At 54.6% G+C, this 17,331-nt stretch overlaps 1 protein-coding gene across 6 annotated transcripts; it reads right to left on the reverse strand.

Moving 5' to 3' along the window:
* Positions 1-7,736: 7,736 nt before the first annotated feature.
* isoc2 (isochorismatase domain containing 2) lies at positions 7,737-17,167 on the reverse strand. 6 transcript variants are annotated; one of them, XM_080184050.1, is made up of 6 exons: positions 17,080-17,167; positions 13,591-13,751; positions 12,743-12,955; positions 11,071-11,141; positions 9,717-9,834; positions 7,737-8,143 (listed from the first exon to the last, which is right to left on the reverse strand). In XM_080184050.1, the coding sequence occupies exons 2-6, from the start codon at positions 13,720-13,722 to the stop codon at positions 8,063-8,065; spliced, it is 615 nt and encodes a 204-aa protein (XP_080040176.1). In that variant the 5' UTR covers positions 13,723-13,751; positions 17,080-17,167; the 3' UTR covers positions 7,737-8,062. The 6 variants fall into 6 exon arrangements, 5 of the variants coding, with proteins under 5 accessions (XP_080040176.1, XP_080040174.1, XP_080040177.1 ...); XM_080184048.1 differs by lacking the exon at positions 17,080-17,167 and adding an exon at positions 16,985-17,073; XM_080184051.1 differs by lacking the exon at positions 17,080-17,167 and adding an exon at positions 16,662-16,969.
* Positions 17,168-17,331: the final 164 nt, after the last annotated feature.

Raw genomic sequence — 17,331 nt, forward strand, 5'->3', positions numbered from 1 at the left:
CCCCCCCAATGCCTCGGTCACCAACTCCTCCTGTCCCCGTCACGACTCTCCGTCTGGATGCATGGGACCAATGTGGTCTTTTCCTTTTGTGCCAAGGACGATAAACACAACTCGAGGTAGAAAGAGAGTGTGTTTACAGGCTAAGAGTGAACGGTGGTGCTTATTTAGAAGTAAGACTATACCGAGAAACACTGGAAACACTAAACCCCACCCCTTCCCCCTCCCCTCTTCAGATCCTCGCGATGTCGAATTGGACTAGTTTCACTCACCATTCGAAACACGACCTGTGAATGTAGCAACGTGGCCCCCCTCCTCTCTCTGAATCCAAGCAAAATGCCCTGATCCTGTTCTCCCCCCTCCACCTCACTTAGCACCCAGAACATGGTCAGAGTCAATGAGGGGGGGGTTCCAGTTGCAAGTGGTTAGAAAGGGACGTGGACTTAGTTGGAAAGGGAGATGGAGTATAAAATTCAGGAAGTCTCACTCCAACTGTATGGGGCCTTGTTGTTTCCATAGCTGGAGTACTGCACAGAATTTTGGTTTTCTCAATGAGGGAAGGATAGAATAGTGTTGGAGGTAGTTCTCCAAGTGTGGTCTAACCGAGGAATACGGAGACCAGAACTGTGCACAGTGCTCCCAGTGTGGTCTAACCGAGGGATATGGAGACCAGAACTGTGCACGGTGCTCCCAGTGTGATCTAACTGAGGCATACGGAGACCAGAACTGTGCACGGTGCTCCCAGTGTGGGTCTAACCGAGGGATATGGAGACCAGAACTGTGCACGGTGCTCCCAGTGTGGGTCTAACCGAGGGATATGGAGACCGGAATTGTGCACGGTGCTCCCAGTGTGATCTAACTGAGGGATATGGAGACTGGAACTGTGTACAGTGCTCCCAGTGTGGGTCTAACTGAAAAAACAGAGACGTGAACTCCTCCACTTTGGCAGGAAGAATAGCCATGATGTGGAGACGCCAGCGTTAGCAACATAGAAACTAGAAAAATGAGATTATTATTTAAACAGAGTGAATTTGCAGAGGGATCTGGGTGTCCCAGTACATTGATCATAGAAAGTCTGCAGGCATCAGGTGGTTAGGAAGGCGAATGGTCTTTATTGCAAAGGGGATGGAGTGTAAAAGTCGGGAAGTCTCACTACAACTCTCTGGGGCATTGGTGTTTCCACAGCTGGAGTACTGCCCAGAGTTCAGGTCTCTGTATTGAGGGAGGGATAGACTGGCACTGGAGGCAGTTCAGAGAAGGTTCACTGGGCCAATTCCTAGGGTGAAGGGGATTGTCTAATGGGGAAAGGTTTGAGCAGATTGGGGCCTGGAACCCATTGGGAATTTAAATTAAGGGGATCTTATTAAAACACATCAGATCTTTGGGGGTGTGGGGCTCGACAGGGCAGATGCTGAGAGGATGTTGTTTCGGGGCAGATCTTCAGAATAAGGGTGTCTCCCACTGAAGACGGAGAGGAGGTGGAACTGTTTTGTCCAGGGGGATCAGTAGGTGGAATTCTACCTCCCCACCACCGCTCAGAACTGTGACTCATTGAATATTTTCAAGATCGAGTTAAAGAGGCTTCTTATCAACTCGGGGGGGGGTGGGGGGACATACGATCAGGTCAGTCATGATCGTATTGAATGGGGGAGATCGTGAGGGACTGAATGGCCTATTCCTGCTCCTCATTCCTGTGTTCTGATGACCTGCATTCTCCATTGCCCTCAATATCTTTGGCAACAAGAATCTATCAAACCTCCCTGTTAAACCTCGTCACTCTGGTATCCATTGGCTCTGCACTTGCAAACTCCATCATCCTGAACCCTCTGCAGGATTCCCAGTCTCTGGCCTGCTCTGGTAGCCACAGTATTAACATGGCTGGGGTTTCTTACTCACATCCCCCCACTCCCAGGGGGTGTTCTGACTGGTGTCCCCTGAACTCGTTGTGCAGACAGCCAATGAGAACGCTCCTGTTTGTCCACGAGCTCCGATAGCTCTTGCTGAATCTTACCTCAGTCTCCTCTGGAGAACATCCCCAGCTTCTCCAACACCCGAGTTCCTCGCCCCTCTGCCCCCCGACCTCACAGCGAGAGTTCCTCACCCCTCTGCCCCCCGACCTCACAGCGAGAGTTCCTCACCCCTCTGCCCCCCGACCTCACAGCGAGAGTTCCTCACCTCTCTGCCTCCCGACCTCACGGTGAGAGTTCCTCACCCCTCTGCCCCCCGACCTCACAGCAAGTTCCTCACCTCTCTGCCCCCCGACCTCACGGTGAGAGTTCCTCACCCCTCTGCCCCCCGACCTCACGGCGAGAGTTCCTCACCCCTCTGCCCCCCGACCTCACGGCGAGAGTTCCTCGCCCCTCTGCCCCCCGACCTCACAGCGAGTTCCTCGCCCCTCTGCCCCCCGACCTCACGGCGAGAGTTCCTCGCCCCTCTGCCCCCCGACCTCACGGCGAGAGTTCCTCGCCCCTCTGCCCCCCGACCTCACGGCGAGAGTTCCTCGCCCCTCTGCCCCCCGACCTCACGGTGAGTTCCTCACCCCTCTGCCCCCCGACCTCACAGCGAGAGTTCCTCACCCCTCTGCCCCCCGACCTCACAGCGAGAGTTCCTCACCCCTCTGCCCCCCGACCTCACAGCGAGAGTTCCTCACCCCTCTGCCCCCCGACCTCACGGTGAGAGTTCCTCACCCCTCTGCCCCCCGACCTCACGGCGAGAGTTCCTCGCCCCTCTGCCCCCCGACCTCACAGCGAGTTCCTCGCCCCTCTGCCCCCCGACCTCACGGCGAGAGTTCCTCACCCCTCTGCCCCCCGACCTCACGGTGAGAGTTCCTCGCCCCTCTGCCCCCCGACCTCACAGCGAGTTCCTCGCCCCTCTGCCCCCCGACCTCACAGCGAGAGTTCCTCACCCCTCTGCCCCCCGACCTCACGGTGAGAGTTCCTCACCCCTCTGCCCCCCGACCTCACGGCGAGAGTTCCTCGCCCCTCTGCCCCCCGACCTCACAGCGAGTTCCTCGCCCCTCTGCCCCCCGACCTCACGGCGAGTTCCTCACCCCTCTGCCCCCCGACCTCACAGCGAGTTCCTCGCCCCTCTGCCCCCCGACCTCACGGCGAGAGTTCCTCACCCCTCTGCCCCCCGACCTCACGGCGAGTTCCTCACCCCTCTGCCCCCCGACCTCACAGCGAGAGTTCCTCACCCCTCTGCCCCCCGACCTCACGGCGAGTTCCTCGCCCCTCTGCCCCCCGACCTCACGGTGAGAGTTCCTCACCCCTCTGCCCCCCGACCTCACAGCGAGAGTTCCTCACCCCGCTGCCCCCCGACCTCACGGTGAGAGTTCCTCGCCCCTCTGCCCCCCGACCTCACAGCGAGTTCCTCGCCCCTCTGCCCCCCGACCTCACGGTGAGAGTTCCTCACCCCTCTGCCCCCCGACCTCACAGCGAGAGTTCCTCACCCCTCTGCCCCCCGACCTCACAGCGAGAGTTCCTCACCCCTCTGCCCCCCGACCTCACAGCGAGAGTTCCTCGCCCCGCTGCCCCCCGACCTCACAGCGAGTTCCTCGCCCCTCTGCCCCCCGACCTCACGGCGAGAGTTCCTCGCCCCTCTGCCCCCCGACCTCACGGCGAGTTCCTCACCCCTCTGCCCCCCGACCTCACAGCGAGAGTTCCTCGCCCCTCTGCCCCCCGACCTCACGGCGAGAGTTCCTCACCCCTCTGCCCCCCGACCTCACGGCGAGTTCCTCGCCCCTCTGCCCCCCGACCTCACGGTGAGAGTTCCTCGCCCCTCTGCCCCCCGACCTCACAGCTCGAGTTCCTCGCCCCTCTGCCCCCCGACCTCACGGCGAGAGTTCCTCACCTCTCTGCCCCCCGACCTCACAGCGAGAGTTCCTCACCCCTCTGCCCCCCGACCTCACGGCGAGAGTTCCTCACCCCTCTGCCCCCCGACCTCACAGCGAGAGTTCCTCACCTCTCTGCCCCCCGACCTCACGGCGAGAGTTCCTCGCCCCTCTGCCCCCCGACCTCACGGCGAGTTCCTCACCCCTCTGCCCCCCGACCTCACAGCTCGAGTTCCTCGCCCCTCTGCCCCCCGACCTCATGGCGAGAGTTCCTCACCCCTCTGCCCCCCGACCTCACAGCTCGAGTTCCTCGCCCCTCTGCCCCCCGACCTCATGGCGAGAGTTCCTCACCCCTCTGCCCCCCGACCTCGCAGCGAGTTCCTCACCCTGGACCCGCAGTGGGAGTTCCTCACCCCTCTGCCCCCTGACCTCACAGCGAGTTCCTCACCCCTCTGCCCCCTGACCTCGCAGCGAGTTCCTCACCCCTCTGCCCCCTGACCTCGCAGCGAGTTCCTCACCCTGGACCTGCAGTGGGAGTTCCTCACCCCTCTGACCCCGCCCTCGCAGTGAATTCCTCACCCCGGACCCGCGTCAAGAATTGCTCACCCTGGACCCTCATGCCTCTGACCCCGAGCTCACAGCTCCTTGGGGAGCCTCGCCCTTCCAGGAATTTGGTGACAGGAGCAGGATGCACTCCCTCACCGAACACAGTAATGTCTCCGGGTTTTGCCGATAGTGCTAGACAAGGTGTGGAAGAAAACGGTGAGGGGGATACAAAGACATCACAAAGGGTTCAGAAGTGGAAACCCACCCACTGTTCACTGACCACCAGCAGCCTCCAGACTGGCAATGCCTCCATTTCCAATATTCTCATCCTCCTGTTCAAAACCCTCCCTCCCTATCTCTGTAACCTCCTCCAGCCCCTACAATTCTCATCCTCCTGTTCAATTCCCTCCCTTGCCTCCTCCCTCCCTACCTCTGTAATCTCCTACAACCCTCCAAGATCTCTGCTCTCCTCTGATTCTGGCCTCTCGAGCATTCCCCGATTCCCATCGCTGTGCCATTGGCAGCCGTGCCTTTAGCTGCCTGTGAGGGGGGGCGGGGGGGGGTGCCTAAGCTCTGGAAATCTCTCCCTAAACTTCTGTCCGTCCTTATCTCCTCAAGTGGTTCGGGGTCGAAGTGTATCTGATAATCGCTCCCCAGAGGAGCAGCCTCGGGGAGCTCTTTACCTGGTCCAAGGATGATGATGTCCGTTTATTTCACAGAGTCATGAAGGACTGTCAAAGACAAACACTTTTGCAAAAGAAAGAAAACAATGTAAAAACTATCACCGATGCGTCATTGCTGACTACCCATCCCTCAGATGATGGACTCACCAAGGAAGAAATAAAGACTTGCATTTGTGTAGCGCCTTTCCAGCCATAGATCTTTTGAAGTGTAGTCCCTGTTGTAATGTCGGACAGGGAAGATGAAGGTGACTAATGATCCCGCCGGAAGTCACCACGGACTGGTCGACTCTCCGATAGACAACACCAAAGGCAAGTCCAACCTGAGTGCGTGCAAAGACCCCTCCAAGAACAACCATGAGGAGTCGAGCTTGGGCAAGCAAGAAGGTGGATGCTTTCGAGGAGGCTCGGGGGGGGTGAAATGGTTCCCCCTTGCCTGGGATACTGGGTGGACAGATGCTTGTAAATTGAGGTCCTTCCATCCCCGCAAGGAAGCTGCAGCGGACAGAATAAAAGAAGTGTGACAAAAGTTGCTTTGCAATGTCTACCTCCTCATTTCTCCAGATGTACCCTGAGTTTCAAAGGCTGAGTCTGGACCCAATAAAGCTTTGGTGATACATGTAGCTGGTATGGCTATCGCCTCGTTTCCTGTTTCTGTGGTTGTAAGGGAACTTGGGTCTTGCTACAGGACACCAGTCAGTGTACAGATATCTCCCTCAGAGAGAGAGAGGGGGCTCTGAGAGACACCAGTCAGTGTACAAATATCTCCCTGAGAGAGAGAGAGGGGACTGAGAGACCCCAGTCAGTGTACAGATATCTCCCTGAGAGAGAGGACTGAGAGACACCAGTCTGTATAGATATCTCCCTGAGAGAGAGGGGACTGAGAGACACCAGTCTGTATAGACATCTCCCTGAGAGAGAGGGGACAGAGAGAGAGAGACACCAGTCAGTGTACAGATATCTCCCTGAGAGAGAGAGGAGACTGAAAGACACCAGTCAGTGTACAGATATCTCCCTGAGAGGCAGGGGACTGAGAGACACCAGTCAGTGTACAGATATCTCCCTGAGAGAGAGAGGACTGAGAGACACCAGTCAGTGTACAGATATCTCCCTGAGAGACAGGGGACTGAGAGATACCAGTCAGTATACAGATATCTCCCTGAGAGAGAGAAGGGACTGAGAGACACCAGTCAGTGTACAGATATCTCCCTGAGAGAGAGAGAGGACTGAGAGACATCAGTCAGTGTACAGATATCTCCCTGAGAGGAGACTGAGAAACATCAGTCAGTGTACAGATATCTCCCTGAGAGAGAGAGGACTGAGAAACACCAGTCAGTGTACAGATATCTCCCTGAGAGACAGGGGACTGAGACACACCAGTCAATATACAGATATAGAAACATGGAAAATAAGAGTAGGCCATTTGGCCCTTCAAGTCTGCCCTGCACTTATATCATTCATCAAGTTCAATATCCTGATCCCCCATATCCCTTAATCCTGACAATGACACCTAATTCCTTCTGGTTACGGATTCCACAGATTCAGCACCCTCCCTTATCCTAAAACCACGGCCTCTCATTCCAGACAGTTCCACAAGAGGAAAAGTCCTCTCCACATCTCCCCTACCATTCCCTGATAGCATCTTAGATACCTTGATTAGATCTCCTCTCATTCTCTGGAGACACTATCAGCCTGAACTGCCCAATCTCTCCTCAGTTGTCCACCCCTCAGCCCTACAACCAATATAGTGAAACTCCAGAGATCCCACAGAATTCCTACAGTGCAAAAAGAGGCCATTTGGCCCATTGAGTCTCCAAAAAAGCATCCCACCCAGGCCTTCCCCTATCCCCCTAGCCCTGAACATTTAGCATGGCCAATCCACCTAACCTGCACAACTTTTGACTGGGAGGAAATCAGAGCACCTGGAGGAAACCCACGCAGACAGGGGGGGAATGTGCACACAGTGACCCGAGCTGGGGATCGAGCCCGAGTCTCTGGCGCTGTGAGGCAGCAGTGCTAACCCACTGTGTTGTCTTCCTCCTCCAATGCAACTACAACTCTCCTTAAGGGATCAAAATTGTGCATAGTACACCAGGCTTGAGGGGCTGAATGGCCCTGCTGTTCCTGTGTAACAGACTCAAGGGGCTGAATGGCCTCCTCCTGTTCCTGTGTAACAGGCTCGAGGGGCTGAATGGCCTCCTCCTGTTCCTGTGTAACAGGCTCAAGGGGCTGAATGGCCTCCTCCTGTTCCTGTGTAACAGGCTCGAGGGGCTGAATGGCCTCCTCCTGTTCCTGTGTAACAGGCTCGAGGGGCTGAATGGCCTCCTCCTGTTCCTGTGTAACAAGTTTTTGTTTATTTATTAGTGCCACGAGTAGGCTGACATTAACACTGCAATGAGGTTACTGTGAAAATCCCCAAGTCGCCACACACTGACACCTGTTTGGATACACCGAGGGAGAATTTAGCACGGCCAATGCACCTAACCAGCACGTCTTTCAGACTGTGGGAGGAAACCGGAACACCCAGAGGAAACTCACGCAGACACGGGGAGAACATGCAAACTCCACACAGTGACCCAAGCTGGGAATCGAAGCCGGGTCCCCAGCACTGTGAGGCAGCAGTGCCAACCACTGTGCCACCCAGGCTGGGCTGCAGGGAGTGCAGAAACAAAGCACTGAAAGCAGTGGAGATGGACAGCAGATTTGGGAGGAAGAAGTTTACTTGCACAGGTGGGTACAGCAGTCGACATAGGCCCAGGGGAGACACTCAAGAGTTCCATGCCTGGTCGGTGTTTGAGCTTTGGTATGTGGTGAAGGGTGACAGCCACAGGCTGGAGACGGCGCACATTCCGACAGTCCTTGTCCGAGAATTCAGAGACCAAGACAGCCAGTCCCTGCAGCTTTTCGACTTTCCAGGGCTTCACGATGAGTGCTTCAGGATGGAATCGGATCACCAGAGCCTTTGGACAGTGTAGCTGCAGTCCCGAGGCATCCTCACCCCCGTTCTGCCTTATGTAAAGAGTGGGTTCTGCCCCTGGAAAAGAGCCATCAGGTTGCTATCGGGTGCTGGGTCCGTAATGATCTTCTGTACCTGCGTGGGGGAGTGGTGGGGGGATCAGAGAGAGAGTTCAGGACCTGGCGTCACACATCAATATCACAACAGAGTTTTACATCTCCCGCCGGCAGTGCAGCACTCCCAGTGTGGGTCTAACTGAGGGATACGGAGACTGCAACTGTGCACAGTGCTCCCAGTGTGGGTCTAACTGAGGGATATGAAGTCTGGAACTGTGCACGGTGCTCCCAGTGTGGGTCTAACTGAGGGATACGGAGACTGGAACTGTGCACGGTGCTCCCAGTGTGGGTCTAACTGAGGGATACGGAGACTGGAACTGTGCACGGTGCTCCCAGTGTGGGTCTAACTGAGGGATATGAAGTCTGGAACTGTGCATGGTGCTCCCAATGTGGATCTAACTGAGGGATACAGACACTGGAACTGTGCACGGTGCTCCTAGTGTGGGTCTAACTGAGGGATACGGAGACCGGAACTGTGCATGGTGCTCCCAGTGTGGGTCTAACTAGGGATACGGAGACTGGAACTGTGCACAGTGCTCCCAGTGTGGGTCTAACTGAGGGATATGAAGTCTGGAACTGTGCATGGTGCTCCCAATGTGGGTCTAACTGAGGGATACGGAGACTGGAACTGTGCACAGTGCTCCTAGTGTGGGCCTAACTGAGGGATACGGAGTCTGGAACTGTGCACGGTGCTCCCAGTGTGGTCTAGCCGAGGGATACAGAGTCTGGAACTGTGCACAGTGCTCCCAGTGTGGTCTAACCGAGGGATACGGAGACTGGAACTGTGCACAGTGCTCCCAGTGTGGTTCTAACTGAGGGATACGGAGACTGGAAATGTGAACGGTGCTTCCAGTGTGGTCTAACTGAGGGATACGGAGACTGGAACCGTGTACGGTGCTCCCAGTGTGGGTCTAACCGAGGGATACGGAGACCGGAACTGTGCACGGTGCTCCCAGTGTGGGTCTAACTGAGGGATATGAAGTCTGGAACTGTGCACGGTGCTCCCAATGTGGGTCTAACTGAGGGATACGGAGACTGCAACTGTGCACAGTGCTCCCAGTGTGGGTCTAACTGAGGGATATGAAGTCTGGAACTGTGCATGGTGCTCCCAATGTGGGTCTAACTGAGGGATACGGACACTGGAACTGTGCACGGTGCTCCTAGTGTGGGTCTAACTGAGGGATACGGAGACCGGAACTGTGCACGGTGCTCCCAGTGTGGGTCTAACTAGGGATACGGAGACCGGAACTGTGCACGGTGCTCCCAGTGTGGGTCTAACTAGGGATACGGAGACTGGAACTGTGCACAGTGCTCCCAGTGTGGGTCTAACCGAGGGATACGGAGTCTGGAACTGTGCACAGTGCTCCCAGTGTGGGTCTAACTGAGGGATATGAAGTCTGGAACTGTGCATGGTGCTCCCAATGTGGGTCTAACTGAGGGATACGGACACTGGAACTGTGCACGGTGCTCCTAGTGTGGGTCTAACTGAGGGATACGGAGACCGGAACTGTGCACGGTGCTCCCAGTGTGGGTCTGAGGGATAGGGATTCAGGAATTGTGCATGGGACTCTGGATGCCCTCCACACACTTACCTCTCGAAATTTTGGGTGCTTGGCATCAGTGACGAGTTCCAGCAAGGTCCCTTCGCTGGTGGTGAGGAACGCGCCGCTCTGCTTCAGGCGGGACAGAGCCATCAACCGATCAACCTGGCTGCAGAGAGGCCATACAGGGTCGGAGAGGTCTTCATTGATCTAGCACCCATCACCATCCCTTCCCTCAGTCCCCAACCAACCAACGGGGAACTCATTCTGAACTGCACCCACTGCTGGAACATCGGAAACCATACAGCCCATCAGCGCACAGCACGATCCACAGAACACCACTGGGTATGGACCTCCATCATCTTTTTAAAGGTGATGTTTAAAGGATAAATATCACGGCACGGTGACACAGTGATCGGCGCTGCTGTGTCACAGCGCCAGGGACCTTGGTTCAATTCCCAGCTTGGCTCACTGTCTGCGTGGAATCTGCATGTTCTCCCTGTGTCTGCGTGGGTTAGGTGGATTGGCCGTGCTAAATTGCCCCTTAGTGTCAGAGGGACTAGTAGGGTAAATATAAGTGGTTACGGGGATAGGACCGGGGTGAGATTGTGGTTGGTTCAGACTCGATGGCCCGAATGGTCTCCTTCTGTTTTGTAGGGTTCTATGATGACGCCTCAAGACACTGAGGACACGGACACACACACCACACACTCCCACCTGCCCCCAGACCAAGCGAACTGGTTCAGCCTGGGTTATGGAGCTCAAATCCTAGCGTATATACATCTACCCCTGACAGTGCAGCACTCCCTCAGTACTGGCACTGGGGGGTTGACATGCAGAGATCAGGACGGGTTTGAATAAGGTGGTAGAGGTGGCGGGTTTGGAAGGTGCTGTGGAAGGAGCCTTGGTGAGTCACTGCAGTGCATCTTGTAGATGGTACACACGGCTGCCTCTGTGCATCGGTGGTGGAGGGAGTGAACGTTGAAGGTGGGGGTTAGTGTGTCGATTGAGCAGGGCCTGCTTTGTCCTGGATGGTGGACAGGCTTTGAGGGGAGTCAGGAGGTGAGTTACTCTCCGCAGGATTCCCAGTCTCTTGACCTGCTCTGGGAGCCACAGTATTTATACGGCTGGGTCTGGTTCAGTGTCTGGTCAATGGTAACCCCCAGGATGTTGACAGTGGGGGATTCAGTGATGGTAATACCATTGAACGTCAAGGGGGAGACGGTTAGATCCTCTCATGTTGGAAGTGGTCACTGTCTGGCATTTGTGTGGCGTAAATGTTACTGCCACTTGTTAGCCCAAGCCTGGATATTGTGTGTGATCAAACACCACACTCTTCCTCCTGTCCCTGTGTCTCTCTCTCTCTCTGTCCTTCTTTGTGTCTTTCAAATCTTCCCAGGCTTACCTGCGGGATGAACAAGCATCTGCTACCACATGTACATCCAGCCCCTTCTCCAACAGGTCCAGCGCAGTGCTCTGTCAAGACAAGGAGAATTTAGGAATCTGTCCCAGAACTCCATTCCCTGGTCTTCCCCCTCCCATGCCCTCTGCCTCGCCCCGCTATTGAACGGATACCCAGTGTCAAACACCCCTCACTCTACAGTATCTTTAACCTGGTAACACACCCTCTAAACCCTTTGTCGGAGCAACCATCTAATACAATTCTATCACTGAGCTGCATCAGGAGATATTAGGGACATGCGAGCCAAAATTCCACTAAACAGCGAGGTTTAAATGGAGCGTCTTTAAGGAGGAAAGACAGACAGAGATTGCTGTTTGTATGTAACAAACAGTTAGCAGTAAACTCCCTCTACACTGTCCCCAACAAACACTCCCAGGACAGGTACAGCACGGGGTTAGATACAGAGTAAAGCTCCCTCTACACTGTCCCCCATCAAACACTCCCAGGACAGGTACAGCACGGGGTTAGATACAGAGTAAAGCTCCCTCTACACTGTCCCCCATCAAACACTCCCAGGACAGGTACAGCACGGGGTTAGATACAGAGTAAAGCTCCCTCTACACTATCCCCAACAAACACTCCCAGGACAGGTACAGCACAGGGTTAGATACAGAGTAAAGCTCCCTCTACACTGTCCCCCCCCATCAAACACTCCCAGGACAGGTACAGCACGGGGTTAGATACAGAGTAAAGCTCCCTCTACACTATCCCCAACAAACACACCCAGGATACATACAGCATGGGGTTAGATACAGTAGTGTGGAGAGGTGTGAGGTTATGCACTTTGGAAGGAGGAATGGAGGCATAGACTACTTTCTAAATGAGGAAATGCTCAGGAAATGAGAAACACAAAGGGACTTGGGAATCCTTGTTCAAGATTCTCTTAAGGTTAACGTGCAGGTGTAGTCGGCAGTTAGGAAGGCAAATGCAATGATAGCATTCATATCGAGAGGGCTAGGATACAAATGCAGTAATGTACTTCTGAGGCTGTATAAGGCTCTGGGTCAGACCCCATTTGGAATATTGTGAGCAGTTTTGGACCCTGTATCTAAGGAAGGATGCGCTGGCCTTGGAAAGGATCCAGAGGAGGTTCACAAGAATGATCCCTGGAACGAGGAGCTTGTCGTATGAGGAACGGTTGAGGACTCTGGGTCTGTACTCGCTGGAGTTTAGAAGGATGAGGGGGGATCTTATTGAAACTTACAGGATACTGCGAGGCCCTGGATAGAGTGGACATGGAAAGGATGTTTCCACTAGTAGGAAAGATGAAACCAGAGGGCACAACCTCAGGGTGAAGGGACGATCCTTTAAAACAGAGATGAGGAGGAATTTCTTCAGCCAGAGAGTGGGGAATCTGTGGAACTCTTTGCCGCAGAGGAGGCTGTGGAGGCCGGGTCACTGAGTGTCTTTAAGACAGAGATAGATAGGTTCCTGATTAATAAGGGGATCCAGGGTTATGGGGAAAAGGTAGGAGAATGGGGATGAGAAAAATATCAGCCATGATTGAATGGCAGAGCAGACTCGATGGGCCGAGTGGCCTAATTCTGCTCCTATGTCTTATGGTCTACTCCGAGGACAGGTACAGCATGGGGTTAGATACAGAGTACTCACACACCATGATACAGGCCTGTGTCTCAATGCCACACAGGATGACAGACTGTATCTGGGGCAGGGTGCGGAGCTCTTCCTCGACCTCGGGGGTCAGCATGCTGAAGCAGGTCTTCTCAAACTTCCTGAGGTCCCCGGCCCCCAGCTCAGGTACAGTGGGCCCCAGGCCCCTGGGGTACTGCTCCGTCATGATGACAGGGATGTCCAGGATCCGGGATGCCTGTGGGAGAGAGCACAGAGAGTTTAAACCACAGCCCATGTTCCGGGGCAACTCAGTCACGACAACCCACCCCATTGCAATCTGCCCCATCCCCCCCTCCAAAACCCCTCTCACATTCAGAACTTCTCTCCCCCATCAACCCTCCTGAACACACCGCCTCCCATCCCATCCCATCCCCTCTCCTTCCCAGGACCCGACCTCTCCCCTCCAAGCACCCAGTCTCTCCCCTCCAAGAACCACCCCCCCCCCCCCAAACCCCAGGACCCATACCTCCAGGAGCACCCCTCTCCTCTCCACAGCCCCCTCTCTTCCCTCCAAGACCCTGCTCCCCACAGGGCCCCCTCACCTCCAAGACCCTTACCCCTCCCTCCAGGACCTCCGCTCTCCCCTCCAGGACCCCGTCTCCCCTCCAAAGCAACAGTCTGATCCCCTTCTCCCCTCCAGACAAGCCATCAATCCTCCAGACCCCCATTCTGCCTGCCCTCTCCTCCAGAACCCCCATTAAATCCCTCCCAGGACCCCAGTCTGACCAATCCCCAAATCCCCTCCTCCAATGCAGAACACACCTGCTTCTCCTCTCACCCACTCTGGACTGCCCAACTGCCCTCCCAGTCTCCCCCATCCCTCCACGTCACCTGTAGCATCCTGGCTGCGACAGCTACGATCTGGGGGAAAAAGGCCACACTGGGACGAAACTTCTCCTGCATGTCACAGAGGAAGAGAGCACAGGACTTGGCACTCAGCCTTCCGAGCCTTTGGGCAGCCATTTCCCTGGGGAGAGCAGGAGGGAATGAATCTGCAGAGGGAGAGGAACAGGGAAGATCAACAGGGAAGATCAGTTCAAGGCCATTCAGCCCCTCGAGTATGTTACACAGGAACAGGAGGAGGCCATTCAGCCCCTCGAGCCTGTCACACAGGAACAGGAGGAGGCCATTCAGCCCCTCGAGCCTGTCACACAGGAACAGGAGGAGGCCATTCAGCCCCTCGAGCCTGTTACACAGGAACAGGAGGAGGTCCATTCAGTCCCTCGAGCCTGTTACACAGGAACAGGAGGAGGCCCATTCAGCCCCTCGAGCCTGTCACACAGGAACAGGAGGAGGCCATTCAGCCCCTCGAGCCTGTTACACAGGAACAGGAGGCCATTCAGCCCCTCGAGCCTGTTACACAGGAACAGGAGGAGGCCATTCAGCCCCTCGAGTCTGTTACACAGGAACTGGAGGAGGCCATTCAGCCCCTCGAGCCTGTTACACAGGAACTGGAGTCATTCCATTCCATCCCAGGTCTACGCACACCCCTGTGATCTTCCCAGCCATTTCTCCTTCTTTTACTGAATGCTTTCAATCTCAACTCTGTCCCGAATCCCTCATCTTTTGGAATACCGCGATCAATTCCCCTCTTAACCGTTCTCTTCACCAAACCATCCCAGATTGGATCAAAATTGGCTCAGTTGTTGGAGACAGAGAATGATGACAGAAGGCTGCTTTAGTGACTGGGACACAGTAAAAAGTCTGACAACACCAGGTTTAAGTCCAACTGATTTATTCAATAGTACACTCACTAGCTTTCGGGGTTAGTCCCTTCGTCAGCTCCATTCACCTGACGAAGGGACTAACCCGAAAGCTAGTGAGTGTACTATCAAATAAATCAATGGGACTTAAACCTGGTGTTATCATATTTTTTACTGTGTTTACCCCAGTCCAACGCTGGCATATCCACATTAGTGACTGGGAGCCAGTGTAATACCACAGGGACCTGTGCTGTGTACCCTATTATTCGTCATTTACAGAAACGACATAGATGACTACGTGGGGTGGGGGGGCAATGTTTGCAGATGACACAAAGATTGGCCAGGTGGTTAAGTGAGGCTGAACCTGTGCCTCCTTGTAATTGACACTTCCACCCTGGGGAAAGGCCTCTGACTATCCACCCTGTCTATTCCCCCCCCTCTAATTTTGTAGACCTCTATCAGGTCTCCCCTCAGCCTCCATCTTTCCGGTGAAAACAATCCTAGTTTATTCAACCTCTCCTCATAACCAACACCCTCGGGACTAGGCAGCATCCTGGTGAACCTTCTTTGCACTCTCTCCAAAGTTACCAATTCTTTCTGGCAGTGTGGTGGCCAGAACTGCACGCAATGCTCCAAATGAGGCCGAATCAAGGTTTTATATAACTGCAACATGATTTCCCAACTGTTATACTCAGTGCCCCAATCCACAAAGGCAAGCATGGCATATGCCTTCTTAAATCATCTTGGCCACCGGTGTTGCCCTTATCAATCGAGGCATAGATTATAAAAGCAGGGAAGGCATGTTAGAGTTGCATAGAAATTTGGTGAGGCCACAGCTAAGAGTACTCTGTGCAGTTCTGGTCGCCACATTATAGGAAGGACATGATTGCACTGGAGGGGGTGCAGCGTAGATTCACCAGCGTACTGCCTGGGATGGAGCATTTAGGTAATGCAGACTTTGTGGAGCACAGGAGACTGAGGGGCGATCTGATCAACGTGTACAAGATCATGAGAGACATGGTCAGAGTGGATAAGAAGCAGCTGTTCCCCTTAGTTGAAGGGTCAGTCACATAGGGATATCCAATCAAGATGAGGGACAGGAGGTTTAGGGAAGATTTGAGGAAGAACCTTTTTACCGAGAGGGTGGTGACAATCTGGAATGCGCCGCCTAGGAGGGTGGTAGAGGCGGGATGCCTCACATCCTTTAAAAAGTACCTGGATGAGCACTTGGCAAGTCATAACATTCAGGGCTATGGGCCAAGTGCTGGGAATTGGGATTAGATGGGAGTTCAGATGTTTGTTGTGTGTCAAACCAGATTCGATGGGCTGAAGTGCAATTCTGTAATCCAGATAACTGAAGTTTCTCATCTCTGGAACCATTCTCCTGAATCTTTTCTGCCTCTCTCATCAACGTTTTCACATCTTTTCTAAAATGTGGCGGTCACAACGTAGTGGAATTAAGGGATGTTGCAAGCGGGGGCCAAAAACAGATGCTGCAAGACAGGGCATTAGGGCAGCATTCGACGCCAACTGGGGACGAGGGTTGTTGACAGGGGTGTCATAGAGCCACAGAACCCCTGCAGTGCAAAAATAAGCCATTTGGCCCATCGAGACTCCAATGACTCTGCAAAATAACATTCCGCCCAGGCTGGTCTGCACCTCATCAGTGTAACATGACCAATCCATCTAACTTGCACATCTTTGGACATTAAGGGGCAGTTTAGCATGACTAATCCAACTAACCTGCACACCTTTGGGCTGAGAGAGGAAACTGGAGCACCAGACAAAACTCACTCAGACACGGGGAGAATGTGCAGTCTCTACACAGACAGTGACCCAAGTTTGGATTTGAACCTAGGTTCCTGACTTTGTGGGGCAGTAGTTTTAACCACTGTGCCATCCTGCTGAAATTGCAGAGGAAGATCCCAATTGTGGTGACTCTTGAGGAATTTCCAATAATCCTCAGGTCAAGCAAACACTCTTGGCCCTCTGACAGGATTGCCAGTCGAGAACTGAGTCTACATTCCAGTTTGCAAGACTTTGCACCTATCCCCGACCGAAAGGGGGGGGAACAATTTTACCGAAGAGCGGCTCAAAATGTGGCCAAGCCAAGAGAAAGCAGATCCACAAAATGGCCGCCGATTCCTCCGGCAGAGTACCCCACCCGGGCAGAGAGGCAGACTGAAGATCTTCGCTTGCCTCCCACAGACTGCTTCTTTGGCGTCTCTTCCACCGCATGCGCCGTTACCCCGCCCCCGCAGGAGAAGTGGAGCACGCGTGCGCACAACCCTCGTCCTGCCAGCGCCAGCACGCAGGCGCACTCCCCCCCACAGCTCGGTCGTGCCAATTCTTTTCGACGACCTTCGGTCCTCTCGGCTTTTTGAAATAAAAAAATTCCAGAGGGTTCCCCCTCTTATAGCCTAGCTGAAAACGAGGTTTTTTGTTTCCTCCTTCTCGGTTCGGGTGTCGAGGTTCCCCATTCCTCCCCTAAGGCTTTCTCTATACATTCCCCTCAGCCCTACCAGCACTTTCCCAGGCCCCCCGAGCCTCCAAGCGGTAGTGCGCAAGCGCCCCGCCTGGTCCTCCCAACTTCCCCCATTAATCCTCCCAGAATTACTGCGCAGGCGTCCAGCCGCCGGCAGAGATCCTTGCTCCTGCGCGTCCTTCTTTTCCCGGCACTGTGTCCTAACATGCAGGCGTCGACTATCTCCTCCTTTGGCAGTGGAGCGCAGGCGCAGATCATCTTTCCAGCCTCGCTTCTCCGAGTGCGCAGGTGCGGATCCTCCAAGTCCGGACGGCGCGCTCAGATGCTGGAGCGCAGGCGCGCGGGAAACAGGCCCTAGAGCGCAGGCGTCCACTTCTTCCCCTC

Source organism: Carcharhinus amblyrhynchos, unplaced genomic scaffold, assembly GCF_965287045.1.
Source record: "Carcharhinus amblyrhynchos unplaced genomic scaffold, sCarAmb.v2.hapA scaffold_536, whole genome shotgun sequence".
Lineage (NCBI taxonomy): Eukaryota > Metazoa > Chordata > Chondrichthyes > Carcharhiniformes > Carcharhinidae > Carcharhinus > Carcharhinus amblyrhynchos.

Coding starts and splice junctions, on each gene's coding strand:
- isoc2 (XM_080184047.1), bottom strand. CDS start 16,362: ATGGCACAGTGGTTAAAACTACTGCCCCACAAAGTCAGGAACCTAGGT. Junction 13,752..16,205: donor CTCAGCCCAAAGGTGTGCAG/GTTAGTTGGATT, acceptor CTCCCTCTGCAG/ATTCATTCCCTCCTGCTCTC. Junction 9,835..11,070: donor GATGCTTGTTCATCCCGCAG/GTAAGCCTGGGA, acceptor GCCTCTCTGCAG/CCAGGTTGATCGGTTGATGG.